Source organism: Panthera uncia, assembly GCF_023721935.1.
Source record: "Panthera uncia isolate 11264 chromosome A1 unlocalized genomic scaffold, Puncia_PCG_1.0 HiC_scaffold_17, whole genome shotgun sequence".
Taxonomy (NCBI): Eukaryota; Metazoa; Chordata; class Mammalia; order Carnivora; family Felidae; genus Panthera; species Panthera uncia.
Genome location: NW_026057577.1, coordinates 37,587,471 through 37,605,154, shown reverse-complemented (window position 1 = coordinate 37,605,154; position 17,684 = coordinate 37,587,471). Strand labels below are relative to the sequence as shown.

Here is a 17,684-nt window from a genome sequence, read left to right as displayed (position 1 = left end):
AGTCCCCTAGATAGAAGCCAAAAGTCATGCCCTTTCCCACTTCGAAATTGTCACTGCTTATCAAGGGAGCATAGGGGCTTTTGGAAGTGTCTGAACTGTGAGGCAGATCATCCTTCTGAAGTATGTGGCTCGTGAATGTTATTCTCAGCAAGGCCTCGGGATGGGGGATGGTGATAGCTTCCTGACTTGACCTAACATTAATAGCAGAGTGAACATTTGTTGAGCTATTTACCACTGCCAAACCCGCGCCATTATCTCATGTACATGTATTGCCTTGTTTTATCCTCATAGCAATCTTATGAGGTTAAAAAAAAAAATTACCATCAGCTCCATTTCACAGATGGAAAAATGGAGGCCCAGAGAGATTATATAACTTGCCCCAAATTATACTGCTCAGTAAGAAGCAGAGTGAGAGTTTCATCCCAGATTTGGGGGCTCCCCAATCCCATGATTTCTCACTATACTGCCTGTGCTGAGAAACATTGCTAAAAAAGCTCTTTGCCTCAAAGAACTCTACCTGATACCTGATGGGGCTGAGAAAACTTTGCAGTAGCCAGAGAGAAAGCAGGTCTCTTATGTGATGGTGTGCCTGAGCGCAAGGAGGGACTGCAGCAATGACTGTCATTAACTAATAACAGGAACAGGTTTTCACTGTGTTACCTAGCTTTAGAATGCACTGTTAACTAATTAAGCAACATAATTCTCTATCAGATGAGTTGTATCATTCCATCTCAATAACAAGAAAACTAGGATCTGGAGAGGCCGTGCAGCTAATGGGTGGGAGTACTCAGATCAGATTCTCTTTGGCCTCCCTGGTGACATAATGGCATGTCAGATGATGATGGCACCTGCCTTGTGCTAATAATGGCTACTGCAACCTGGGACTATATGACTCAAGGATGAGACATTAAATGATATGTCGTAAGGACTCCTAATTCTGTCTTAAATTGTAATTGCTTTTTTTGGAAGACCTTGAATCTGTCATAGAAATACCTTTCTCTGCCAGTTTTCTTTTGTATAAAATGAGACAAGAACCTCTCTCATCCCCCCGTATCTGCTAGTAGTTGCAAAAAATGTACATTAGGAAAGTCAAGTGGAAAAGGATACCTAGGTTCTCGAAGATGTTTGGCTTGTTGCCTGCTTTAAGTCAGGGGTTCTGCTCAGTCACACAAATGATGATATATTCTAAAAACTCTGCTTGGAGGAAAGTAGGTAGTAGCAATGGCTATAGGTAGTAGCAGTAACCCTGCATGGAAGGACCTACCCCTTTTGCAGATGAGGACACCTAGGATCAGTGGGGTAAGGTACTCAGTTCGTGGTTACTTCAGTATTAGATGGCAAAGCTGTGGCATGCAGCTTTGCCTGACTCAGAGCCTTCTTATTTGTACTAAGCTTCCTTCCTCTGTAGGGACAAATAAAAACCAAACCAAAACCCAGCAGTATTAGCTTCCATAAGCTCCTTCAGCATTTTCACTATTTACTTTCTCACAATCTGTGTGGTGGGAAAAGTTTTTCCTTGGAACTCGTGAAGTCCTTCATGTTCTGATTTATGTTCTGTTCCTCTTCTGGACCCCAGGAGTTTAAAACCAGTACATAAACCTAAGTTTGGAAAAACAAAATCAACACTCATTCCCACATGAGTCCTGAAGCCCTTTCTTCTTCAGGCTGGAGAAGCCTAGTCCTTTTCTCCTGGCCTTAGCCCAGGGGTGGGATCCAGATATCAGGAGGGGCAGAAGGGTGACCATGTGGCTGAGGAGGCCAGGATGCTGAGGCTGGCCTGAGGGCAGTGATAAGGATGTAAACAAGAAGACTGGCACAGGCAGGCAGCGGGAGATTAGCTCCGCTGGCAGCAGTCAGTGGAAAAAGGGGAGCAGTTTAGGGATGGTAAACACTCCAAGCCAGAAGGTGGTGAGAAGTGAGTCCTGTCTTTGAGCTAGGGAAACGCCCAGGAACAAACAAACAAGAAAGACAGAGAGAGAGAAACAAAGAGAGACAGAGATAGAGGGGATATAGTGGTTGAGGCATGAACTTTGGCTTCCTCAGTATATGCTGAGCACCTATGATATATAGGTTTGGAAATCACTGTGAAATAATTTAGGTACAACTCACAGTATAACATCTTGCGCATATTAGCTCTTAGAAAGTAGTCGTCAATCTTGTAGAAGAATTGTAGCTTAAAAAAATTTAGGAGGAATGATAGATTTGGAATGTCACCATTTTGCAACCCCAAATGAATGTTCATGAATGGCACCTCAAACCATTAGATGAAAGGCTGATGGGGAACCTTATAATGGGTGGAGAAGGCTGACAACACCTGAATCTGAATAAACTTTAATGCAAAATGAGAGACATTCGTTTTACATGTAAAAGAATGAATTTGGACCCCTACCTCACAACACATACAAAAATTAACTCCAAATGTATCATACCCAAATGTAAAACTATAAAATTCTTAGATGAAAACATAGGGGTAAATCTTGTGGACCTGGATTAAGCAATGGATTCTAAGATATGACACCAAAAGTACAAGCAACAAAGGAAAGAATAGATAGAGTGGCTACCATCTAATTAAAACTTTTGTGCCTCAAAAGATACCACCAAGAACATGAAAAGGCAACCAGAGAACATTTTTGTAAGTCATATATTTGATAAGGGACATGCACCTAGCATATATGTACATAGATACAGAATTATTTTTTTGGGGGGGAGGGTTATTTATTTATTTTGAGACAGAGGGCAGAGAGAGAGGGAGAGAGAGAATTCCAAGCAGTCTCCGGATTGTCAGTGCAGAGTCTGTTGTGGGGCTCTACCTCACAAATCGTGAGATCATGACCTGAGCTGAAATCGGACACTTAACTAACTCAGCCACCCAGGTGCCCCCATAGGTACAGCATTCTTAAACTCAGTTATAAGGTAAATGACCCATTAAAAATATAGCAAAGGATACAAATAGACAGTCCTCTAAAGAATGCATATCCAATAAACACATGAACAGATGCTTAGCCATCAAGGAAATGCAAACCAAAACCACAATGGATACCACTTCATACCCATTAAGATGACCATAATAGAAAAGGAAGATAATAAAACAAGTGTTGGTGAAGATGTGGAGAAATTGGAACTCTCATAAACCATTGGTAAGGATGTAAAATAGTGTAATCACTTTGGAAAACAGTTGGCAGTTCTTCAAACAGTTAATAAAGTTACCATATGATCGAGTAATTCCACTCCTAGTTGTATAACCATATGGAAACACGTGCCCACAAAAAACCTGTACATGACTGTTCACAGCAGGATTATTTATAATACTAAAAGGCAAAAAAACTCCAGATGTCCATCAACTGATGAGTAGGTAAACAAAATGTGGTATATCCACACAATAGTCTATACAAGGGAATGTTATCAATCGTAAAAAGGAATGAGGTACTGATACCTGCTCTAACAGATGCACTTGGAAACATAATGCTAAGTGAAAGAAGCCAGCCACAAAGGACCAAAAACTGTGTGACTCCACTGAAATCAAATGAACAGGCAAATCTATAGAGACAGAAAGTAAATTGGTGTTTCCTGGGGCTGAGGTGGGGGTGGCGGGAAATGGGGAACTTGGGGTGATGGTTAAGAGGTGTGAGGTTTCTTTTTGGAATAATGAAAATGTTTTACATTATGGTAATGGATGCATAACGTCTGGATATATTAAAAGTCAGTGAATTGTGCCCTTAAACAAAACAAGACAAAAACCACAAAAGAAGTACTTAGCACTATCCATGAGGTATTCTTGCCAAAAACCAAGTCTGAAGCTGATTAAGCCCCTAGGTGTAGCTACCAGTTTACAGAAAGCACAGGGGAGAGAGGCATGTGTTAAAAAATGCTGCAAAGAGGCAACTAGCAATACCCAGAATGCAAAAATCCAACAAGACACACAACTTGGCTTCTGTAACACATGCATGGCCAAGGACAAGACAAGGAGAGAGAGGGAGCTTGTGGAATAAAAGAAATTTAAGAGACATATCAACCCAATTCAAAGTGTTTACCTCATTTGGATGTCATTTAAACAAACCAACTGTAAAAAAAATTAAAAGGCAAATATGGACATGTGAACACTGGCTAAATAAAGAAATTGGGGCAAGTGCTCTCAAAAATAAGTAAATAAACATTAAAAAGAAACCCAAAAGAAATCATTGCCCATTTTCTAATGTGTGATAATGGGATCATGGTTATGTTAAATTCTTAGAAATAAATACTGACTAAAATGTGTAAAGAGATGCTGAGATATGTGTGGATGAAGTGATAGGATGTCTGAGCTATGCTTCAAAATAACCCAGTTGGGGAGCAGGTTCGTGAGTGGGGATATAACTTAAATAAGACTGGCCCATGAGTGGATAATTGTTGAGACTTGGTGTTATGTATATGAGGCTTCATTATACTCTTCCTTCTTCTTTTACAATGTTTAAAATTTTCCATTACAAAAAAGTTAAAAAAAAATGTACAGCATAGTGATTGAAGAGAAATCTAAAACTTGACCTCTAAGAAATTTTGACTGCTAAAATTTTTAGTAATAATCACAACAATCCAAATGCTAACCAAGCACTTTACATCCACTTTGCATCTTCTGATTTTCCCAACAACCTTTCAAGGTAGGAAACCCTTTCTGGGTTCAAGGCCAGAGGAGGTTCTCCAGCACAAAACACTCCTTGCCTAGGTGGCTCCTGATGGTTCTTTCCCGGGGAGGGGGGCTGGGATCTGGCAGAGTAGAGGGCAGTAGATGCCCTGTGGTCCCAACCTGTGTCCGTTTTTGCTTTCAGATGTCCACCAGGGAACTCCTGCTAAGGCATTACTGATAATTTATGAGAACAGTTTAAGGGGTTGTCTCCAGCCAGGGATATACTCTTGAAATTTTAACAAATTTCAAGCACCTGTTAGACTCCACACAAGGCACTTTGGGGCAGATAAAGATGATGTGGAACAAAACGGTTTGAGGGGACAGGTATCAATAAAATGGAGCCTTCCCAATTTTTACCCATGACCCTTGGGGACCATTCCATCAGTTCAAGAGTGCTAGGATAACTTAATTTATAAATAGGGGTTTACTGAGTGAAAATTGTGAAGATGGAACATTTATATTGGGAGATATTAACATAAGACTAGAAGCATAGGATCAATCTATTTCTGTAAATTACCTTAGAAGGAGGGTTAGCTAGAATCTTAAGCATAAATTTGCATTGAGATGGTGTCCAAAGGAAAGAAATTATCTTAATACTAAGTCAAAGCCATCTCTCATGGTAGTCCTGAGTACCACGAATTTGGGCTGAGAAACTCCCATCAAAGAGAGAAAAGGTGAGGGTCCGGACTTATAGTTCAAGATGTTGAAAGTTACTTTATCCAGAATATTTCAAATATGGTATTGAATGGAAAGCTAGCTTTACAGACTTCAGAATTCCCCAAGATGTGTCACAGCTCATCTCCCCAGGAGGCCAGGAAAGATGCTTGGACTTGTCATTATCAATGGGATGGAAGAGGTGTGGGGAATGGAATTACACTTCACTGATCTGCCTTTGTCCTTTTTTTAATCAGAAGAAGGGATGGGGATTGGTAATTATTTAAAGATTTGTTTTTAATGTTTATTTCTTTTTGACAGAGAGAGAGAGACAGAGCATGAGCGGGGGAGGGGCAGAAAGAGAGAGGGAGACACAGAATCCGAAGCAGGCTCCAGGTTCTGAGCTGTCAGCACAGAGCCTGACATGGGGCTCGAGCTCACAGTCTGCGAGATCATGACCTGAGCTGAAGTCAGATGCTCAACCGACTGAGCCACCCAGGCACCTTCTGTTTTTAAAAAAAATTTTTTTAATGTGGTAATTATTTAAAAAAGTCAGAGGTCTCTGACTTTGTTTTTAATTCTTGAGGCAAAACATGTTATTAGAAACCTTTGATGGGGTTTTGGAAAGTGAACAGTAACATAAATGAATAAAACACCATCTCCTCCCTTAGGAAGTATTCAATATTCGTGAGCTTGGTGAGAAGATATATGTGGGGTATTGACAATACAAAGAAGAATGTGTTATAACTTGAGTAAAAACAATGTGCTGTGAACACAAGGGGAGATATTAATTTTGCAGGGGAGAACTGGCAAAAGGTTCCTTGCAGAAATGATATGCATATAGGGCTTGGGGTGTGGATATGATTGTGACAGGTGAATGCACCAAAAATAAATTCCAAGAGAAACAGCCTTTTGTTCATTGCTCATAATAATGCAGGCACCATGCTGGGTACAAGGACAAAAAGCAGAGAGGTGGCCTAGAATAGATGTACTGTGCTTAAAAATGTCAAGTAGATCAGGCCGCCTGGGTCGGTTGAGTGGATCAGGTCATAATCTCACAGTGTATGAATTCGAGCCCTTCATTGGACTCTGTGCTGACAGTACAGAGCCTGCTTGGGATTATTTCTCTCTATCCCCTCCTCTGCTCATGCTCTCTTTCTCTGTCTCTCAAAGTAAATAAATAAACTTTAGTCTGTCCTCAAATCCTGACTCTGTTTCTAACTTTGAGACTTTGGACAAGTTACCTAATCTTTCTGTCCCCGAATTTTCCTATTTGGTAAAATGGGCATACCAGTGCCTACTATGAACAGTTGTGAGGCTAGTCATAATGTCTGTAAGTTATCAGTATAGATGCTGGCTTTTAGTGGCCATTCAATAAACGGCAGGTATCACTTCTTCTGTGGACTATAGGGAACCACTGGCAGTTTGGGCAAGAGAAGCAGCTTCATGGATTTGGGCTTTCAAGACATTGTGATAGAGGCCATGGCTGGAAGAATGCATGGGGGTGAAGGGGTGGGTGGGGTGAGGTGTAGTGATTGAGCATGAGCTCTGTGAGACCAAGAAGGAGGCTGAAGCAACAGTCTCGGCAAGAGATGAGGACCAAAAGTAAGGCACTGGGATGGAATGGACAGAACCCATGACAATTCGGGTGGGAAAATGAGCTTGCTGACTAACTGATGTAAGAGGTGAGGGAAAGACAAAACTCTGGAATGATGACAGGCTTTCTAGTTGTTTAGCAGTTCCACTAACCTGCATCTGTGATACAGGAGGAGGGGCAGGCTGAAGGCGGGGGTTTAGGGGATTAGTAGGGGGGTGGCAGGTGAGGGTAGGAGATAGGGGGTATACTGAGGGAGCAGAACCTCTTAGGAAGCCCAGCATTAGAGAAAACAAGAATGCCTCATTGTTCTGTGAGTGTGGGAGACAGTGGGCAGGCAGCCTCCACATCGTGAACAAGTGAATTTTAGAATCTCTAGGGTGGGCCTGGCAGTTGTGACTTCAACTGCTCAAGGACATCTTTCTAATGCGTGCCCCATGCACTTGACTTACTCCTTCTAAGGCGTCCCTTCTCAGTGTAGACCTCGAGAGATCATCTTCAGGACTCTCCCAGAGGCCAACTACATGAGTTCCAATCTTCCTACTTAACCTTCTCACCACAATTTCCCAGGGAATCTACTCAGCCTCTTCAGGTCTAATCCTGAATTATTTACGAGTACAGTTGTATTTAGTGCAAAGTTCATCTTTGAGGCCATTTCCTGATGTTCTAGCCAAATGTGTCAGGTGGTTTCCCACAGGTGAGAAGACACAAAGACAACAGGAAAACAAAATTCCTTACTCTGGCTTCTCTTTTCATATACCGCTCTGAACATAAAACTGATACCACTTATATGGAAGATAACCATCAGACCACATAATAAAAACATACAGTGTTGTTCAGTTCAGAGATGGGCAAGAACTTGCCAGAAGCCCTGGGCCCCAGGTCTTGCTCTCTCTTCCTTAGAGCAAGTGTCAAGGCAGACTGTCAAGTGTCAGTACCAAATTGGGACCTTCTCGATATCATCAATGGGCTTGGGGAAAATTGGAAAGGAAATGACTTTCTCAGTCTACAGTTCTGTGTTGGTAAATTCTGAGTCTCTGTACTGCTTAAGTCAGTGCGGGTGCCAGCAGGTCCTCAAGCCATGTTAGGAAGCCCTCACTCCACTATAGGCAGTCATTTATTTTTTGTGTCCCTGCCAGAGGGCGTTCCTTGATGGTGAGAATTTACTCTTGGTACCTCAGCAGCATACACAATGGCTGGACACAGTTGGTAGTTCATAAAGGAACAAAATGATAGTAAACAAAAACGTTTAGATGTAAAAGACTTAGGGCAAATTCTTTACTGGAGAAGGGGGTGGGCAGGGAAGAGAATGCTGGAGGGCCTCGGCGTCTAAAGGGAGTCAGGTGACAAGTCTGAAAGAATAGAGGCTACAGACACCCGATATGAACTGCACTGACATAACACTGTTGCTTGATGAGGTCTCTGTTGATGGCATAGTGTAGTGACAAGAGCGTATGTTCCAGCATCACACAATTCTAGGGTTAATCCAGACTCTGATTGTTTACTAATTACGTGAACTACGGAAAAACTATTTTTTTGGGGGGGCGGCTTAATTACCTTAAAGTAGTGAAGTACTAAAGTACTTTAGTAACTACCTAAAGTAGTGATAATATCTCCCTTACAAAGGCTCTTATCATCTTTCAGGATAGAGGGCGGGACTTAGGAGACTAGCAAATAAAGACTTTGCTATCAGAGTATATCATCCTATCTCTCTATTTCTCTATCCATCAATCATATTAGTCTCAGTAAGTGTTCAAGATGACTATTGTTCCTGTTGTTTTGGTAGTAGAATCCCCAGTACTCACTATGGTTACGAGCACACTGTAAGCACCCAACAGATGTTTATTGGTTGAAAAAGTTACACTGACCTGTGAGATCTCTACAGGAAATTATTCCTCCTCTAGGCTTTCCTGTCTGAGTATACATCACCACTATCTGCCCAGATGTTTAAGTCAAAAGTCTTGATTTCCTCATTTACTGAGTGCCTATTACAGAGTAGACACTGTGCAGCGTGCTGGGATGGGGAATAGAGGGGAAACCTGAAAAGTTAGATCCAACCTCAGCTCTCAAGGATGTTAGAGGAAAAAGGAAGCAAAAGAACTTGTCATTTGCTCAATGTTTTACCCATCTTTAGATGTAGCTTGTAAATGAAGTATTTTAAGAGCATTTTTGACAACACTTGGGCAAACATGTAGAAACACTTAAAATCCACGGCCATCTGAATTGAGAAAAGGCTATTATCAATACCGTGCAAAGGTTCCCTGGGAATAGGATACGCAAATGCCAAATTTTGGAATTCTCACCTCTGTGAAAACTAGGAAGAAACACTATTTTACTTTATATTTTTTAATTAAATTAAAAAAAATACTATTTACTTTAAATCCTACTAGGATTCTCCACTCTGCTCTAGCCTCTCTATGGATGAGGTAAATGACTGGAAAGAATTTAAAAGGCACATGAAAAATGACTCTTGGCTAAATCTCTTGGGAAACCAACTTACAGCTGAGTGAGGTTGCTTAGATCTTCTGAGTGTGGGCTGTACTTTATAAATATCTACCTATCTCTCTCTATATATAAAAACGGCTTTAGAAAAATTCTGTTAGTCTTTGGCTTAATTGTGAGTCACTAGGCCCCTCATTTTAGAGAGAGAGAGTGTGTGTGTGTGTGTGTGTGTGTGCGTGTGTGTGGTGGAGGGAGAACTCTGAGCACAAAGCGTGTATGTACTTGTAAAAAAGCATTTGGAATGTGTGTGTAGGAAGGGAACGTTATAGTTTTTTATGTAAGGAGAGAGTATGTGGAGGGGAAAATGTGTATGTGTGTGTGCGTGTGTGTGTGTGTGTGTGTGGGCATGTAGTGCAGGTGGTGGGCTGAGGCACGTGAAGAATCAGCCTCTTGGAGATCCAGACAGTGGTATGAGATAGAAAATGTTGTTGATGGTGATTGTTTTCATTTTCGACCAGCATGCAGGTCTTTGAGAAGCCCTTGACTTTCTCCTCCTCCTTGTCTTGTTAAAAAGGGATTAGAGTCCAATTAAGTCCTTTAATCCCAAGGTAGAGATTCATGTTTAAAAACAAGATTTACAGCTTTAAAAAAAATACATCAGTGCAAGTTGAAGTTTGTCCTTTCAAGCTGCCACCTGCCCGGTTCCAAAGAGTGTTTTCAGCAGAATCCCCAACATGCAGTTGTTCTTAATTACTTTGCCTCATACCTCCAGTCCTTTATCTTTCAAAGTACCCTCCAACCTAAATAGCCACATGCTGTTAGAAGTACTTCTGTTTCTGGATTGCCACAATTGCCCCTTGGTGTATCTCTCTTCATTTGGCAATTCAGTGATTGGGCTGAATAATAATAGTATTAACAGCTAATGCTTACTGGGGGCTTAGCATGTGCCAAGCACTGGCACTGAGCACTTTCCTGTATTATCTTATTAGGTACTCCATATAAAAACACGCAGGGCTGGCTTTGTGTGTGTGTGTGTGTGTGTGTGTGTGTGTGTGTGTGTGTGTCCATGTGACACGTATAGTCACATGGGGCTCTGTATTGAGAAGGGCTCTTCACTCGGTTTAATGCTCTGCTGTTGATGTATCAAAATTCTTAAAATTTTTTTTTTAACATTTATTTATTTTTGAGAGACAGAGAGAGGCAGAGCATGAGCAGGGGAGGGGGAGAGAGAGAGAGAGAGATACAGAATGTGAAGCAGGCTCCAGGCTCCGAGCTGTTTGTTAGCACAGAGCCTGACGTGGGGCTCGAACTCTCGAACAGAAAGACCATGACCTGAGCTGAAGTCGGACCCTCAACCAACTGAGCCACCCAGGGGCCCCTTGAAATTCTTAGTCATTTTTGAGCAAGGGGCCTGCATTTTCACATTTCACTGGGCCCTGCAAATTATGTAGCCAGTCCTAAAAACACCCAGTAACCCACAATTTCTCTTTCCCTCTTTTCCTTCCTTTCCACATGATGCCTAAGACATTGTCAGAGGATAGAATGGAACAGTGAATCTCTAATCATGATGCCAAAACTCTCTCTAGGAAATGGGTGCTATTGTCTCCTGGGAGAGAAGTTCTTTATGGGACTGGAACTATGTCATGGCTTTCAGCATGGGAAAGCACAGTGTCTGTGAAGATCTCGCAAGTTGTTTAACTCCTCTTGGCCTCAGTTTTCTTATCTATAAAATGGGGAGAACAGTAATAGTACCTAACTCAAGAGGCTGGTTCAAGGATGACATGGAATCCTGTGTCTACAGCTCTGACATATAATATACACATTAGTTGTTATTAGCGCATTATGGATGCTCAGCAGGTACTAAATATCCAATACTGTTTATGACATGGTGTGCATCACCTGCCTGACTCCAAGGTGCCCTTATCCCAGGGGTTTGTTTCCTACCTGCCCCACAGAGCTGGGAGGAACATCTCCTTTTTCCATGTGCTGGGTGATCACAGAGGGGTTGCTGGAGCTGATGAGCACTGGGGTGCTGATCTCCACCATATGGCGCCCCGAGGGAGAATGGACCATCCTGTTGAGAGTGTTCAAAGCTGTTGTGATGGAGAACTGCCCGGGCCCCTTCCTCCTGGACCCAGGGCCCCTGCGGAGGGTGGACGTGGTGGTTGCTTTGCCTCGGGAGGATGAGGGTACCAGAGACAGGTTTTTTGTGCGGACCGAATGACGGCCTTTGTTCTTCTCTAGGAGGTGTCTTGCAGTGAGGTTGGGCTGAAAACACAGAAGGTCCATGAGAGGTTAGTCTTCCTGATCTGGTGTGAGCAGCTAAGTCCTACCCAGGCTAGTCTGAAGCGAGTTCGGATGCCACCACCTCAGCCATCACTCTTTGGTCAGCTTCCTCCTTTTATCGATATGTCCCAGCTACTTGGCTGCATCAAGAAATTTCGACAAGTCTCTTGCAAAGTAGATATTGCTCTCCTTCCTCACTGAGGTCTCCAGGGGTTAAAAATAAGTCATGATACTCTTCCCTGATCGGGAGCACTCTTCCTTTACCCATTTCTCCCAGGCACACCCTCCCCTTTTCCTCCTTCAGCCACTCCTGAATGCCACTGCGTGGGCTGCAGCTTCTATACTTTTCCACCATGGCACTTTATACAATACACTGCAATCATTTCCTTCCCCCACTGGACTGTTAGCTACCTGATGGCAGCGAGCTCATACATGTTCGTCTCGGCCCTGTCCCACAGCGGATGCTCAGTGAGTGCTTGTGGAATCACACATGGATGGACTTGGTCAGGTTTTCTCATCTTATAAGCATTTGAACCATAATGTAAATGTATTTGGGACTTTGAATCTTTATGCTACTTTTACTACTTTCTTTAAACACTTTTAACTCCTCACATTTCTCTCTTGTTCCATGCCTCTTAGTCTCTAATATGCTGGTGTATGGAGAAAGAAAAGAAAAGAAAAAACGTAAGTGCAAGCCCTGATTTGTAGAGTTTCCCAATTTCTACGGTGCAAATACCTACCAATGGTTTAACAACTAGCTAGCAAAATTCCTGAAAATATAAAAGCCAGCTCTGACAATCTAGTACCAGCTAGGTCTAGCACAGCCACCAGCTGTGTTACATTTTGGGTTCAATTCCTTTGGAAGGCTGGAATACATGGACAGAGTTGTCCTCCAAAGCCATGTGTCTCATTCCACTTTACAGATTCAACTATAAAGATAAAAGGGAATTTGCCCATTTAAGAACGTTTTAATGACAATATGCAGATGATTAACATAGCCAAGATAGAAAATTTTATTTTTAAATGTTTATTCATTTTTGAGAGAGAGGGAAAGAGAAGGGGAGGGGAGGGGCAGAGAGAAAGGGACAGAGGATCCAAAGTGGGCTGTGTGCTGACAGCAGCCGGCCCCATGTGGGCTTAAACTCACAAACCATGAGATCATGACCTGAGCCTAAGTCAGATGTTCAACTGACTGAGCCACCCCAGGCGTCCCCCAAGGTAGAAAGTTTTTAAAGAAGATACAATTTCTACCTCACAAAGCTTGTAATACTGTGAAAAAGAATCATTGAGTAGGGGAGGGGGCATTACTATGTCCAGTTTATTTTATTTATTTAAAAATTTTTTAAAAATATTTATTTATTTTTGAAGGAGAGAGAGACAGAGCATGAGTGGGGGAGGGGCAGAGAGAGAAATGGAGACACAGAATCTGAAGCAGGCTCCAGGCTCCGAGCTGCCAGTACAGAGCCCACTCAGAGGCTGATGGGGGGCTCGAACTTACAAGCTGTGAGATCATGATCTGAGCTGAAGTTGGACACTTAACTTAATGAGCCACCCAGGTGCCCCTATTATGTCCATCTTATGTATGTATGTATGTATGTATGTATGTATGTATGTGTGTATGTTTATCTTTGAGAGAGAGAGACAGAGAGAGCACAAGTTGGGGAGGGGCAGAGATAGAGGAAGACACAGAATCTGAGTCAGGCTCCAGGCTCTGAGCTATCAGCACAGAGCCCAACGCAGAGCTTGAACTCACAGACCATGAAATCATGAGCATGGCTGAAGTCAGATGCTTAACTGACTGAGCCACCCAGGTGCCCCTATTATGCCCACTTTAAAGATAAAAGGGCTGTGGCCCGAAGGGGTGACTTATAAATGGCACAGCCAGGAAACAGACAACCAAACAAGAAAATATCAGACAGAAGTAAGTGCTTTGACGTGATAAAGACGGGTTGGGGGAGGCACCTACTTTAGATGGGGGGGGTGGGTCAAGGAAGTCCCCTGAGAAGGTGGCATTTAACCGAGACACAGATGACAAGAAGGAACCAGCTGTGTGAAGATGGGGGTAAGAACATGCCAGGCAGAGGGATTATAATCAAGTAAAAAGATCCTAAGGAGGGGGAAAAACAGTCTGAGAAAAAAGCAAGAAACAGAAGCTGGAATGGAGTGAGGAGCAGGTGGTAAAGAGACCACAGAGACAGGCAGGGGCAGGGTCACAAAGGTCCGGGGAGGCTCAAGTTTATTCTAAGTGTAAAGGAAGCCTTTGTCAGGATTAGGTAGAGAAGTGACACAATCTGATTTCTGCTTTTAAAAGCTCATGCTTTGCTTTGGCAGTTTCTTACAAAGCTAAACCCACACTTGGCATCTGACCCAGCCATCTCACTCCTAGGTAATTACTGAAGAGACAGGAAAACTTATGCCTGCTCAAAAATCGGTATGCAAATGTTTATGGTAGCTTCACTTGTAGCTGCCGACAACTAGAAACAACGCATTGTCTTTCACCTGGTGCACGGACAAACAGACTCTGGCACATCCATGCAGTGGAATGCGGCTTAGCAATTAAACGGGAAGAGCTGCTGATATACCTAACTACATGGATGGATCTCCAATGCTTTGTGCTAAGTGAAAGACGCCAGACTCCAAGGCTACATTTTGCAGGATTCCATTGCTATGACATTCAGGAAAAGGAAAACTATAGGAGCAGAAACCAGATCAGTGATTGCCTGCTATTGGGAGTCAGGAAGGGGCTGACTACAAAGAGTCAGCATGTTGTTGCACCTTTTGGGGATGTTGGAACTATTCTAGATCTTTTTTTTTAATGTTTATTTATTTTTGAGAGAGGTGGGGTGCAGAGAGAGACAGGGAGACAGAGCGGATCCAAAGCAGGTTCCGCACTGACAGCAGACAGCCCAATTCGGGGCTCAACTCATGAATTGTGTGAGACCATGACCTGAGCTGAAGTTGGACGCTTAACCGACTGAACCACTCAGGCACCCTGGAACTATTCTATATCTTGATGGTCGTGTGGGTATACTGGATGCATTTACCAAAATGTATAGAAGTGGACCCAAAAAGAGTAAATTTTGCCATATGCAAATAAAAACAAATACAGAAAAGTTTAGACTTTTCTGTATTTGTTTTTATTTTTTTTTTATTCAGAAGTACCAGCGTAGAAGTAGGGAGACTACCTAGGAAGTTACAGAAGTTGTGTCGGCAAGCTCTGATGGCAGTGTGGGCTCGGGACAATGTCTACATTCCCCAGAGCACCTATCCCTCCATTGTTGATTTAGTAAGAGGGCAACATATACTCTTTGAGTTGAATGAGTAAAGTTCTTTATGGTCATTCACAGCTAGAATGAAATCAATTAATTTTTTTTTCCTGCTTCCTAATTGTTCTTTTTCCCCTGGTGAGCAACACCTTCAGTGTTTTCATCAGCAACACTGATAAAAGGCTTTGTGTGACTCTTGGTCTGCCTGTGTTCTGCCAACGTGATTAATAGCGCGGTTGGGGAAAGACTGCACATCTCTCAAATTTGTACCCACTCATTTGAAACAATATCCTTGAGGTTCATTGGGCTGAGCAAGGTTCACATAACCCAGGCAGGCCTCACTGGAGAAGTCCTGACAAGAATGGGTATAAGCTCAGCATTTGTTTTACCACCTTTTTATTCAGGTGTAATTCAATAAATCAAGTGATGCATTAACAAGAAAAATCCTGTTTATGCAGAAAAGAAAAAAAAAAACCAACCCATGCCACTCTTACCAGAAAGCCTTCCTTTTTTTCAGTTGCTTTGCATGGCACTGATAATTCAAAACTTGTTTAAAGAGTTCTTAGCAAGTGCTAGTCTTAATGAAATGACTGGAGTTAAAATTTAAGTACTGCTTTAAAAAGCTCAATTTAGATTTCAAGTAATTTTTGAAAATCAGGTTTCCAGATTAGAGCAACCACTTGATTATCTTTTTCCCCTCCTAGCAATTAGGAGAACAAACGAAGCAATGGCTAGTTTGATGATAATCTTGAGGGTTCTCGTAATCACTAATTTTAGAGGTGAAGGGGTGGGGAGAGTGTCCAAATGAATAATCATTAAATGCAGAAGTTTTCGAAAAAAGAGTACCAAAAATGGGTAATAAAATCAATGGTGCTTTTTTCCTCCCAGAGCTATGGAGAAGCTTCTTGAAATTATGCAGGGGACCACGCAAGCTCTAACATGCAAAAATGTAAGCACCTCCTATGTATCCAATTTGGTATTGATTGTAGCTGATCTCTGTCCTTGGAAATTTAACCACCGTCTCCCCATCACTGTAATTGTCCCTCTTTGGTAGCGGCTCCACCACTAACCTAGGCACATAAAGCAGAAAGTGGGGCATGCATTCTTGACCACTCCCTCTCCACTGTTCCTCACTTTTGTCAACCTCCAAGCCCTGTGGATCTACCTCCTAAATGGTGTTTGAATCTGTCTACTTGTTTCCAATTTCCCGGCCCAAGCCACAGTCATCTTCCAACGGAGCCATGAGCCAGCCTCCTAACTGGTCTTCCTGCTTTTTCCTCTCTCCTCCTCAAATTATTCTTCTTACTATAGCCGGAAGAGCAGACTTTAAGAAATCCAAGTCTGGGGGCACCTGGGTGGCTCAGTGGGTTAAGCATCTGACTTTGGCTCAGGTCATGGTCTGGAGGTCTGTGAGTTTGAGCCCCGTGTCAGGCTGTGTGCTGACAGCTCAGAGCCTGGAGCCTGCTTCGGATTCTGTGTCTCCCTCTCTCTCTGCCCGTCCCCCAGTCTTTCTCTCAAAAATAAATATACAACAACAACAAAAAGAAACCCAGGTTTGATGGAGTTACTGTGTCCCTTAGAATCTTCCAGTGGTGTCTACTGACTTCTGGATCAAGCCCAAACTTCTTACCATGTGGCACAGACCACCATACTTATCAGATGTTCCTCGTGCTCCCCTGTACTTCTCAGCTGCCTTGAAGACAGGAAGGGCTAGGGGACTGGTTCAGGCCCATGGGCCATGAGTGGAGTGACAAGTGTCAGTTTTGAGCTGAGGCATTTGCTGATGCACAACTCAATCCTCCTTACTCCTCCCCTGCTATGAAGACTGGGGAAGTCCATGTGCTCCAGATGGCAACTACAAGGTGGCCCAGCCTCAGTGTGGGTTTCTAGAGTGACTATGTGAGCACAGCTTCTCACTGTTCCGTGCCAAACATGTAATGTGGGCGAGAAGTAAGTTTTTCCTTGCTAAGTCACTGGCAGTTTGGGGCTATTTATTACCATAGCATAACCTAGTTCATCCTGACGAATACAGGATGCTTTATAAAGCCCTCAGTGACCTGTCTCCCACTCACTTCCCTGGCGTGTCAGGTTACTGTCTTACTTTCTAAGCTCCAGCTCTAGTATTCTTTCGGTCCTGTGGATACACTACACTTCCTCAACCTGTCAGACTTTGGTATATGTTACCTCCACTCCCTAAAACACTCTTCTCTCCGTGCTTACCTACATAACTCCTATCCATCTGGGTGATCTTGGCATACAAGGTATTCGCTGACCTCTTTCCCAGGTCAGTTGTACATCATTCCCTCCTCCCCCCATTTATTTCCCTCCCTTTGATTCTTTGCATCATTCATCACACTTAAAAATTACTTGATTAATGTCTGAGTTTATAGTCCCTGCAAGTAGGAACCCATTATCTCTTTGTATCTTTAGAACTTAGCATAGGACCTGACTTAGCAGGTACTCAGTGAAACATTAGTTGAATGATTGAATATATGTGTACAGGACAGGGTCACACTGAATGGTTTGTTTTCTTTTCTTTTTTTTTTTTAATATATGAAATTTATTGTCAAATTGGTTTCCATACAACACCCAGTGCTCATCCCAAAAGGTGCCCTCCTCAATACCCATCACCCACCCTCCCCTCCCTCCCACCCCCCATCAACCCTCAGTTTTTCAGTTTTTAAGAGTCTCTTATGCTTTGGCTCTCTCCCACTCTAACCTCTTTTTTTTTTTTTCCTTCCCCTCCCCCATGGGTTCCTGTTAAGTTTCTCAGGATCCACAT

At 42.7% G+C, this 17,684-nt stretch overlaps 1 protein-coding gene across 1 annotated transcript in view; it reads right to left on the bottom strand.

Moving 5' to 3' along the window:
• SH3RF2 (SH3 domain containing ring finger 2) overlaps positions 1-17,684 on the bottom strand; it is a 110,542-nt gene that overhangs the window by 35,981 nt on the left and 56,877 nt on the right. Inside the window, exon 4 of the mRNA XM_049648542.1 lies at positions 11,295-11,618. Within this exon, the coding sequence (XP_049504499.1) occupies positions 11,295-11,618 (324 nt within the window). The remainder of the gene's footprint in view (positions 1-11,294; positions 11,619-17,684) is intronic.